Source organism: Olea europaea, chromosome 14, assembly GCF_002742605.1.
Source record: "Olea europaea var. sylvestris chromosome 14, O_europaea_v1, whole genome shotgun sequence".
Lineage (NCBI taxonomy): Eukaryota > Viridiplantae > Streptophyta > Magnoliopsida > Lamiales > Oleaceae > Olea > Olea europaea.
Window position 1 is genome coordinate 4,796,207 of NC_036250.1, and position 13,055 is coordinate 4,809,261.

The 13,055-nt window shown below is 33.9% G+C and overlaps 1 protein-coding gene across 1 annotated transcript; it reads left to right on the forward strand.

Annotated features, from left to right (window-relative positions):
• Positions 1–4,648: 4,648 nt before the first annotated feature.
• Positions 4,649–7,172, forward strand: LOC111408869. Its single transcript, XM_023038685.1, has 3 exons — positions 4,649–5,259; positions 5,402–5,502; positions 6,338–7,172. Exons 1-3 carry the CDS (start codon positions 4,736–4,738, stop codon positions 6,973–6,975), a joined length of 1,263 nt encoding a protein of 420 aa, XP_022894453.1. The 5' UTR covers positions 4,649–4,735; the 3' UTR covers positions 6,976–7,172.
• Positions 7,173–13,055: the final 5,883 nt, after the last annotated feature.

Genomic DNA, 13,055 nt, shown 5'->3' on the forward strand with positions numbered 1-13,055 from the left:
AAATAATAAATATTTAGATAAATAATAAAACATTTATATTAAGCATTTCAAAGAAATAATTTTAAATACATAATATACATTAAAATTAAACAATTCAAATAATAATTAAATATTAGACAACACAATATAAGCAATTAAAATAAATAGTTAATTTCAAAAATTAAAGAAAATAAATAAATAAGTAATTTTAAAAAATAAAAATTTCGGGGCCTAAAAAACTGTCGGCCCAGACAACTGGGCCGTCTGGGCGCCCAGGCGATCCAGTTGACTGGGTCGTCTGGGCACAGTTGACTGGCCCAGACGACCCAGTCAACTGGCGCCCAGATGGCCCAGATGGCCTAGTCAACTAGGGCGTCTAGGTGAGTTTGGGTCGTCTGGGCATGCCTAAACGGCCCAATCAGTTGGGCTAACCGTCTCCTTTGTGGAGATCGTCGGAAAACTCCATTTTCGACGATCTCCACTCCATTTTCCTCCTCCCAAGCTATTATCCTTACCCAAAAATCATGCATTTTTCCAAAAATCAACACATGTATACAAAATCATGTTTTTTTCTTCTTCCAAATATCAACATAAAAACATTAAATATGGATCGTCTATTTTCCTTTTTTTATCAGTGCTACAGTATTTTTTTCTCTTTCCTTACTATCTTCTATTTCTTCTTTAAATAGTAAGGGTAAATTTGGATTTCTCTTGATTTTCAATATTTTAAACCTTTTTGCTTTTTTTCTTTTTTTTTTAATTGGTCAAAGGCCTCTTTGAAAAAATGGCCAGGTCAGCCGGCTATTGGCCACTATTTCCTCGGCCAGGTGATTCTAGGGTTTTGATCTTCAGATTTTTTTAATGACATTTCTGATATCAAAGAATCCTTCTTTTACTGAGGATAGTAATCAGTTTTTGAAAAGTTTTGTAGATAATTGGATTGAATTTGCCTGCATGAAGGTTTTAGCGGCAAACATGAACCCTGGGTGGATTTTAATTTCCTTTTATTTCAATTTGATATTACCCGAATTGGACATGTCACGTATTTTTTGAAGGGAAAATTTCACATACCATGTATTACGGACAATTCAAAAAATGAGGTTTTAAGTATAAAAATGGAGAAATTAGGTATTAACTAATTAATTAAAGATATTTATTAATTAAATATAATAAGATTAAAATTATACAATTATTGGTCACATATACATAATTATAGATCACAGCTTATTTATTGGTCATATATTATCAAATTAATTAGTCACACATTATTTCGAAGTCACAAATCAAAAAATTTATAGGTCACGGTTTATTTCACATATCCAAAAAATTATAGGTCACAATTTATCTATCGATCACATATTTTCAACTTTTCTAATCACAAATTATTTTTTTAGTAACAAATTATCGAGTTTTAAGCCTCACATTTTAATAGTTAGTCATATAGAACCAAATAATTGATCACAAACACCCAATCCTGATCCCAACCCAACCTCAATTCCTATCCACCACCAATACTACAAATTGACCAAATAGTCGGTCACAAAACACTCTTCATCCCATTTCGCTGCTGCCACCAACAATAGCAGCAACACCACCATGGCCACCAACATTATCATCACTAACCAGATCAGAACCCACCAACCCACCACACACCACATCTGCACCATAACAAACTGGTCAAACACCACTATACATCGACAGCGCCACCACCACGTTGTCAACACATCGCACCCACAACCCACACGCCCACCACCATAGTATCCAACCACATACTATCACCACCACCAACTAGATCTGAACCCACCACAACCACCAACGATTTTTGGTGTGTAAGACGAAGGGCAAGGCACAGCTCGCTTGCGACATCGTTATCACCACTACGCGCAGCGCTAGATGCCACTACTCGTGAAGTTCTCTTCCAATGGCGATATCGCTCCGTCGGAGATTCTCTTCCAAGGATGGCGCCGCTACTGTTGACAGAGAAGAGATGTTAAGGAGAAGAGAAGACGAGTGATGGGTCTATCATCATTGTCGTTGATTCCACATGCGCAGTGGTTCTCTCGGTTGCAGTAGAGAGAAGGAGAAAAGGTGGGACGTCATCGACGGCACTTGTAGTGACGGCTTCGGTGGCATCATCTCCGGCGATAGCTTCCGATGGTGGTTTGTGAGACCAATTATTTGGGGTGGGGGGAGTGGATTTGAATTGCAATATTTAAATACATGTTATAATGTAATTTCCACTTTTTTTTGAACTGGGTTGGGCTTGGATTTGGGCTTCGTAGCAAAGCCACAAGCTGGTTTGACTACTTGGTCTCTTGCCTAGTCATCATTTGGCCTAAAAATTCATTATATATATATATATATATATATATATATATAGATTGTGATAGAAGTTTTGGAAATGTGTGGTTAAAAAATTTGTGGGACCCATGAAAAATGCAATTAATACTGATTGTTTGAATTTGACTTAGATTAAAATTAGATTTTAATATTTACCAAACATGCTCCTAATTTTCCATGTAATCCTCCTATTTATCCAAGTATAACATTCGTAGAAATCAATCTCTTAAGTAGAGTACATATTCTTCGTCTGGAAAATATTTTTAGAAAATTAGAAGTACTATCGAGGCAAATATTAGATAAACATTCCGTGATTTTCACATTTATTCTATTTGAAAAATTCCTAACAAACTACTAATAATCTTTCACGAAGATAGATATAATTAGCAAATTTCCAAATAGCAAGGGTCATTGACAAGACAAAGAACACCATCTTAGCTAAGGTTGGGCAAATCTCCCGAATCGAACCGACCGAACCGAACCCGACGGATCTTGTCAAATTAAATACCCGAATAGGTATCTGAATTGAGAACCGACCGGTACAATTTGATTTTCGGTTCTAGAACAAGAGCCGAAAAATCGAATAAGAATCGAATTTTTCTAAATTTTTTTAATATTGAGTAAATCAGATTATTCTAATTTTAATCTTTTCTAAACAAATTAACGATTTCTAAATCTAAATTTTTGACCCAATAATTTGTTTCATTTCTAATTTTTTAATTTTTGGCCCAATTACCATTTTATTGTTTCATTTCTTAGCCAAACAAGATCAAATCTACTAAATAACCCTAAACACCTACACTAAAGTGCATAACGTTGTCTCGACTCTCGCACTCACTCTCGCAGCCTTTCTAATATTCCAAAACCTATATAATTGTTGGCCAACACTGTGACCTCCGTCGATCGAAACTTTGATCGTAGCGATCATTTGAACAAGGTAGTTTACTAGTCTCTAACATTCCAAAACCATTGAATGTATCATTAGTTGTATTTATATAGCCCATGTTTGATGCCCATTACCTGAAAATGAAAATGGGGGGAATAGTAATTTTTAGAAAAATGAGTGGTTGAAAAAGAATGAAAAATTTTCGATTTACGTGTAATATTATTTTATAGAAGATTGTGTGGTTGAAAATAGGAGAGAAAAAAATGAAATATAACGTAATTTAATTTAATGGAGATCAAACAGGGGCATAATGTTGTTATAAATGTTAAAAAATTTAATTATAGTACTGAACCGAACCGAACCCAAACGGTTCCATAATTATATTTGGACCCGACGATTCTATTTACTAGATATCCGAAAATTTTGGTTCGGTTCGATTCTCTTTAAAACCGAATCGAATCGACCAGGATCCACCCCTAAGCTTACTCATGTTCCCCCCTTTTATCCGGGGGGGAAAGGAAGGAGATAAAACAAAATAATAATTCCAAGTGAGAAAATAGTGATGCTTGTTACTTGTATTAAAACACCAAACTTACCCGTCCTAATTCTTCACGTGCTTGGTTTAATTATTCCAATCTAATTTTGGGCCCAAAGCACACGAGGAGTCTTGACCACTTGATGAATTCTCATTTGGCCATGTCATTATACCACAGTTAAGTCCATGTTTGAGCCACATTTCAGAAAAAAATGTATTATTCATGTCAAATTAATGGAAAATGTATGGTTAAAAAATAAGAAAAAGTTTTACATTTACATATAATATTATTTTATTGAAGAATGTGTGGTTAAAATGATGTCAAATCATTATTGAAGAATATAATTTTTTGAAAATAATGTGGCTCAAACAAGCCCTAAATGAGTAATGTTATTTAACCCGATTATCAAGTCTATGTGGCTAATGCGATCTATTGTTTAATACCACATCAGTGAGATTAAATAGCATTATTCTAGTCAAGTTTTGCATAGGCTAATTAATTACACGATTTTAAGTTTTTGTTTGATTCAGCTATAAAACTTGATTAAAATTTAATTTAAAGTCAATAATTAAATTCTTAACAACATATTTTTCAAGAATTTCACAATTTTTAAATCACGTGTTCCATAAACTTTTATCAAAATCGACTAAAATACGGTTTTTTATCTAAATCAAACAAGGGCTAAAAAAAAAAAAAATTATCAAAAAAATCAATATATATATATACATCACTCTAACTTATTAAATACATTAAAGAATACTTTTTATTTATTTTTTTATCAGATTCACATTATTCTACTAACTAAAAATCATGTACAGTTGCTCCATAAGACAAACGTATCATGGGGTTAATATAATTTACTCAAGCCATTGGAAATAAAAATGAAACAAATTAATACAGTGAAGAACTCCCTGCCTACCTTACATCTTTTCTACTCTTATTGGATCCCTCTTCTTTAAAGAGATCCCTGTCAAATTTCTAGAGCATCTCTTCCATGACAAAGAGGAGTTATAGTGTAATTGCACTTCTCTTCCATTTTCTATCACTTCTACTTCTCATGGCAGTCTTCAGTTTCCCACCGGAGCCGGCCAAGAAACAACTGTCCAAGCGGAAGAACAAACAGAGGCCGTCTTCGTCTTCATGGGACCAAATCAAGAACTTACTCACCTGCAAACAGATCCAAGATTCAAAAATTCATGATCCTTCAAAGAATAACAGTGCAACTCTGCTGGGCTCTTCCTGCAGCTCTATCTGTCCATCTGGAGATGTTGTTCATGGCAACACAAGGGTCTGTCACAGATCGGATAATTCCCTGGGGCAAGAAACGAGGCTTTTGAGCAAGAAAAGTAGTAACTGGTCATCGTCTTCTTCTTCTTCTTCAACGTCCATTTCCAGTTCAGTTAGATCAAGTAGTGGGGGTGGGGGTGGTTCGACATATACAGCAGGCTCCTCAAAAGGCATGCATTTCAGTAAGCTTTCTGGGTGTTATGAGTGTCACGCGATTGTTGATCATACCAGGTACCCCTCTTTCGTATCGAGAAAGCCATTTCAGAAAAGAAAGCGGAGATGTCATGGACTTCCTGAGAAATTTAGATATAGAAAATTATTCCGACCTCAGATAGTACTGAACCATCTCGCTTAATATTTTTATTTTTTACAGGTATCCATTTCCAAGAACAATTATATGTGCTTGCTCTGAATGTGGAGAGGTCTTTCCGAAAATTGATAGCTTGGAACATCATCAAGCCATTAATCACGCAGGTTCGTTTTAGAAATCACTTTTGCTGTCATTTTTCATTTATAGCCCAAATTCTTCAATGATTATATATGCTATTGGCTATACATTAGAATTTCCAACTATTCAACTCCCCTAAAAACCAAAAAAAATCACAAGGCCAATGTTTTTTTGACTTTTTGTGCCACATGTTTTAGCATTCTAGTTGTGGTAGGACACACATGTTATTTTATTGTCTGTCCAAATAAAAAGGGTTATGCACGTTTAGTAGCATCAAATTTTCGTTTATATGCAACAATAGAACTCTGAATCGTCCGTCCTTATAATTTCTATGGATCATCTTCATGTTCCAAATTTTAGTCACCCTTTATTCACCTGAAGTGTATGGTAACTAATAATCGAAATTTATGCAAAATTTCACTGTTGGTTCATAATGTATTGCTTCAGTAATGAGCATATGCGGTTCCCAACATATTGCTTACTGGTAAGTTATGTCTCCTACATATTACCTCATTAGCGATTTGGCTCTCTATATTAGCAAGTTGGTTCTTCGAGTTTTTATTATAGTTGCATAATCATTCATCATGATGCTTGTTTTCATGAGTGTTACATGATAATTTATAAAAAAAATCGAACTATTTCTGCTCCTTACATTTTTTTAGGGAAAATTAAAAGTTCGAATTTGTTTGTGCAAGCTAATGATTTGCCTAGATGGTTTTAAATTCATGAATTTAAGTAGATTATTGAAATACAATGAATAATTGCAAAATTAGTATACATTTTGTTTGTAAGAGTAGCGTTTTCCACTGTTTAATATTTTATTGTATATCTACATTATCTTTTTCTTGTAATCTTTTGTAGTTTCTGAGATGGGTCAAGATGATTCAAGCCGCAACATAGTGGAGATTATCTTCAAATCAAGCTGGCTCAAGAAGGACAGCGCAATTTGCAACATTGAGCGAATATTAAAAGTCCACAATACTCAACTCACAATCCAACAATTTGAGGAATACAGAGATGCAGTTAAGATATGTGCCACTAGCAATGCCAAGAAAAACCCTCGGTGTGCTGCAGATGGGAATGAGTTGCTAAGGTTTCACTGTGCCACACTCGTGTGCTCACTCGGTGCATGTGGCTCAACTAGCTTGTGCGGATCCTTCCCAAGTTGCGGAGTATGCACTATCATTAGACATGGCTTCCAAGAAAACAAAGTGAGTGGGGTCCACACAACTGCCAGTAGTGGAAGAGCCCATGATTGCCTTGATAACGGAGATGTGCAAAGGGCAATGCTTGTGTGTCGTGTCATAGCTGGAAGAGTCAAGCAAGTGGCACATAGTGCAACATTTGAAGAAGATGGAGTCGGCATGTCGCACGCTCACTCTTATGATTCTTTAGCTGAATGTGCTGGAATTTTCTCGAAACTAGAGGAATTGTATGTGTTTAATCCAAGGGCCATTCTACCTTGCTTTGTGGTAATCTACAAAGCACTTGAATCTTAGGCAAAAGCGATGCACACATTTTTCATTTTCTTTTCTTTTCTTTTCCTTTTTTTTTTCTTTTTTTTTTGGAGTTTAGTTTTTAAACTAAAGTGGCTTGAGGAATCAAATCATGTAACTAATTCAGTTGGCTAAACTTAAAGCTTGAACTAGTGTAGTCTTGTATATACCCCATTGACACGACTCATCCCGAATCACCCTAGTAGACCCGAAATATGACGTGCACCGATAATAGATGTTGATTAGATGTCAGATCTATCATCAATACTGACTATGAGTTACTTCAAAAAAATGCGTCAAAATCAAATGCTTATGTAAAATATGATGCGATGTGCTCAAATTATTTACTTCGTGCTTCATCAATATGAACTATAACATTCAACATGTCGTGTGTCTCTCATTCTGAAATCATTAGGCACTTCCAATTGAAATGAGTCAATTGCTACCTGTAGGAAAAATTACGCGAAATATGTGAGTTGATAGCTCAATGAGTGAAGAAGTTCGAAAATAATTACACCTTTTCAATTTTACATTTTGATCGAAAGTTGAGTTCATATCATTGAATAACTCGCAAGATAACATCATATAATTATAGTCAAAACGTTGGACATTCACATAACGTGGTAAAATATCTTCTCAAGTTACGATATGAATATAAGCTGGTAATCATGTTATAATCTCATTACATCAAATATACTGAAAAACTCACAAAAAATGTACCCTTTGACTAAAATCTGTAATCCGCTCCTCGGGCTAAAAACTTTCGCCACAGGCCTTTGGTCCCCTCCGTGAACGAAAGTCGATCTCAAATACCTCTCATAATCAATTTTAGAACACGGTCAAAACCCCTTAGTGAACTATATGTACACGATCGAGACCCCTTCATCCACGGTCCAAGACCACTCAATGTAGTATGGAACACGGCCAAGGCCCCTCAGTGAACTAGAAAAAATATATAATCATGGTTACTTTTCTGACCGATCTCAATATTACATATGTCTCACATACCAAGTCATAAATGTACCACAAATAATCTTTGAATTTCCACACGTATTATAATAAAAGAGATTTTCATAATAATTATATAATCGAACACATAATTGCATATAATTGCACTTACTTTGACAATATATTTAATTTATAAATATTTTAAAAATATTTATATTTTTTCACTCACAGAGCTATGTACGCCAAAATCAACCCGGTTGATAAACTGTCACGATATTAGTATTGCCGCCTTTAACTTTAAAGAAATCAAGCCTAATGGTAGAATAACTTTATTTTAACACGTTGGCAAAAAATTTCTATTTTTTTATTTTTTTTTTTTTTTTTTTTTTTAATTTTTTTTTTTGGCATGTTTGACTTTTCTCCTTTTTTAAAAAAAAATTAATGTATTACACCCATTGATGGTTTTTGTATGGTTTTCTACCCGTCAAAAGTAATTAATTTATTGTCAGTGGAAATGGTATGACTCAATTGCCCAACTACTGCTTATCCATGGTTTTTGTAAGTTTTTTACTTTAAAAAATAGGATTTTGTTACTTTGACAGAAAAATTGTAACAGATACAGTGACATAATTTCAGTTGGTAGTAGATGATTTAATGAGGATGTTGACTGTGTCGAAAATAGTCTAATGATGAGATGTCATGTGGCATTATATCAACCATTATGTTACTGTAGCATTATTATAAATAAAAAATAATGACATATCAAAATCTATGTTAACATTGTACGTATACTCTTTTCTAATCTTATTCTTCAATTTAATGTATTGAATATGTTGTTACATATTTTCCAGCATTGTTGCCGCCTAAGCATTCTCAAGGCACTAAAATAGGGGCCTGTTGCATCACTATCTCTTATCTCTGAGGTGAAGAGAGCATATACTATCACCTCATCAAAAAGCATCTCCGAGGCAAGGATTCATTTCATCGCCTCATAAACTACTATCTTCTGAGATGTTGAGAAGATTGTTCAATCTTCCAAAGACGATAACCACTGAGGTAATATAACTCTGAGCGGAGTTATCAATTTCTTTATCCGAGACAATAAGTAGGGGCCCAAAACTTGGCCATATTAGATGGGCCTATGAACTTCGAGACGGTGAACTCCAAAGCCTAGTGCCAGAGGACCGATGTAACTTGACACTTTGAACCATGTACAATGTGATTGATGTGATATATCTACAAAGATCATTGGAAGTCAAGTCTCTTCTTTCTTGTCTAGTACAATGTGCCTAATAGCTAGGATGTAACATTTTTTGTGCTAACCATGTGAATCTTTTGGATGAGGCCATGTGTCAAACATATAAGGCACCTCCAGTTCATATCTTTGCCTATAAATATTCAGAATTTCAGTATTCTTACTCTAAAAATATAAACCTCTTTTTTCTTTTCCTTTTGTGTTCTAGCATCGAATATACTTCATTATCCCCTTTTAGACTTGAGCATTGAAAGTCGCATGATCAAAGCCTCCCTACCTTTGTTTGGAGATGTTTCAGTCTTGAACGTTTAATGCGTGCATTGCGTGTAAGCATGTCCTATCAAAATTTGGAGGTCAACTTATGCTATAAGAACATATTTCACTATTCGAAAAGCTAATCTTAAACATAAATGACAATATATTCACATTTCATTTGTTTTTCTTCATTGTATCTTATTTAAGTTGATTTGAAACACAGCTAAACTTGTTAACATATAGGATTGTTGTATCATATTTCCTCTTCTAAATCCAGCACTTGTGACCAAAATATATATTTTCAGAAGGGTAATTAGTGCAAAACATTCTTATATTTCATTATGATTGTGTAAGACGTTCATATTTTTTATTTTTTGACATTTTCGTCCTTATTTACACCTTTTGTTGCGTAAATTTTCATTTGGTCCATTTCCTATCAATTATTCCATTAAATGAACCCATGTATGCAACTTTCTTTTAAAAAAGGAAGGGTAATATTGTCCTACAAAATATAGCCCATTCATCCCTAACGCCAAACGGATCATCTTTCCTATTGAAGCCCTTTCTTCTTGCAGAAATTTCTCTCATTTCTTACAACATTCACCCATTATCCTCGTCCTCTGCTCTCCTCATCGTGGGTGGAAACACGTGGGTGTTGGAAATAAAGCATCAACAAGACAAAAATTGCAAATTGAAGATATTTCCAAATGTGTAATCGATGCCGACAAAAAGGTTCGAACTTTGTTGGAAAAATTCATGCTTTTTGTCAAAAAAATTAGGTGATATCAAACCCAGATTTGCAAAAACCATACTGCTAAAGGGTTGGCAGCATAGCTGTTTTTTCAGATGAAGCCGTTACACAAAATTGTTCCCTGCTTGAACCTAAATTTGCCTCTTGTCAGCAATGGCCCAACACCAACCAGCCCTAAAATTATAGATGTGTCCTAAAGTTTCGTTGTTAAATCCTTCTCAGCATAAATTCTTAACATCAAGCTATATATAGAAGAATTGGGTTCAAACCCATTTTTCTCAACAAATCATTTGAAAAATTTTGAAGCTTTTTTTGGGTCTTTGTCCAATTTCTTCAAAATGTATATAAAAGTTTCATAGGTTAGTTTTACATTTGATTTTGTTAACTCTTTCTTCTGAGATTTCTTCTTGTATATTTATATGTTTAGTTATGATATCTTCTAATTTTCTTATTTCTCTACTAGTTTCTACAGAATCAAATCCTATATTATTTCTACAATTATAATCTATATCTTTATATATTTCTTCAATTTTTTCTTTACCAATAGGAAATATATTATCAGATTTTTTATCTAATTTAAGTAAGAATGAAACATCTTTTTCATCTAAAAATAAAATAAGATTATTATCATCATTAGTAGTGGTAGTGGATGCTTGTGAATTGTTCATGAAAGTAATTAAAGCATAGGCATGTAAAAATAAGTAAATAACTTACAGTAATCAAGTGGAAATAAACAGGCGTTCCCTCCAGTATGCTCTTATAGATGCTTTGCATGTACTTAATCAATCTTCTGAATCAAGTAAATATTTAAAATATTTTTTGAAATCATTAGGGTCTACAACTGCTTCCGCAAAAGGCTTTTCAATTAAAGTTGCATTTCTCATTCTAGAGAACTAGCCGTGTTTCCACAGACACTATCTCACAGTATTCAGAGTCTCTGTTTTCACCTCTATCCTTTCCCTCCAGTATGCTCTTATAGATGCTTTGCATGTACTTAATCAATCTTCTGAATCAAGTAAATATTTAAAATATTTTTTGAAATCATTAGGGTCTACAACTGCTTCCGCAAAAGGCTTTTCAATTAAAGTTGCATTTCTCATTCTAGAGAACTAGCCGTGTTTCCACAGACACTATCTCACAGTATTCAGAGTCTCTGTTTTCACCTCTATCCAAACTCTTTTCATAATCAAGTTCCTACTTAGAATGAAATTTTAAAAGATAACTCACACGCAAGGTGCTACAATTTTGTTAGAAGTCTGCCTTTTTCCCCTAAACCATTCATCAAAGATGGGTACTTTGGCATGACTAATATCCATTCAAAATCAATGTTTTGAAAATCTTTTAAAATCTCTATCTGTACTGCCGAGGAATCATGAGAAACTTAAAAAAATCCTTTTATAAAAACGTTGTTGAACATAACAAACTTTACTTTAATATTCATGAACTGAAATTGTACATGCTTACAAACTATATTTACATACCTTTGGTACTCACCTTATGAAGTTTAGAACTCCATAAGTGATTACCTTATTACACGCTTTCCTATCTTCAGGCTATCTAGTATTTTTCTGAATACAAGTGGTGTATACAGGTTATAAAAGATTTCTCTTAGATCTGTTTAAGAGATCAGCTATTTCGAGATATCTTCCTCCTTCCTTCATGCCCCTTTTTATTGGAGATTTCAGAATCTTATCTTGGACAGGTGTTTTCCACCTTTCTTTGTTGGGTGGCTAGGCCATCTTATCTCCACCGAATTCTTCATTGTCTTCTTGTTGGGTGGACCTCTTTTTTTGAAATTAGATGCCTTATCTTTTAAGTTTGTTTGCCACTTGTAACCATTGGTAGGGAGTAGTTACAATTATAGAGACTTTCCTTGTATTATCTTCTGTCTTCTAGTAGCCATAGTTTTTCTTTAATAAATTTCTTTATTAAAGTAGTGATAAATGGCTACTTTAGTCACCATCACTTTCCATTTTTGAATTAAAGAATTTTGCAGGGAATTCTTCATCATTAAGGAATGCTTGACTCATATCTTCAACTACACAGTATTCACAATGGTGATCACTGTAATTCCAAAGTAGTTTGCATAGTTCTTTAGCCATATCCTCTGATCCGTGCACTTGGTTGGATATAATTGCAGATAATAAATGATCGAGATAACAAATATCTTCTTCTTTGGTATCCATCCTTGCATTGGAATAGATAATATGATCTTCAGATGGATAAACCCATATTTTTTCTTTCTCAGTAATTATCTGAGTTACATGTTCAAATATCTCTTTATACCCTTTTGCTCGTCTGTAGGGCATCATATTTAGAATATCTTGATATCCATTTTTAACAACCTTTTGATTGGTTGGTAAAAAATGTTGATTTGTAATTCCCATCTTGATCATATGGAAAGATGGATGCATATATTCAAGAATAGGATCCCACTCTATGGTTGCTGAATGAAATCTGATATATATATTTGTTGTTTTAACAACTTCAGTATATCTTTTAACAACTTTCCTGATGTTGGTTGGAAGTTGAGCTATCTCTTTGAGATCTTTGCTAGGATATATACAGAGTATATTTCCTATCTCAAAGCAATTTCGAACCCAATTGGTTGGTACTCCTGGATAAAAATTTATCTTGTTGTACTTTGAATAGTGGAGAGTCTTCATCCACTTTCCAATTTCCAAATACCAGTCTGAAAGAATATTAAAAATAACAATAAAGAATGTTACTTCTTCATGGTTATCTTTTCTGAGAAATTTTGCTTCATGGCATATCTTGACAATATCTTTTGGATCTATCCTTTCAATAGAAAGTTTAGATTGAGTTTGGCTCTGTGAAGAGCTACCTTCTCTTTTGATATCTTGAATATCTCTA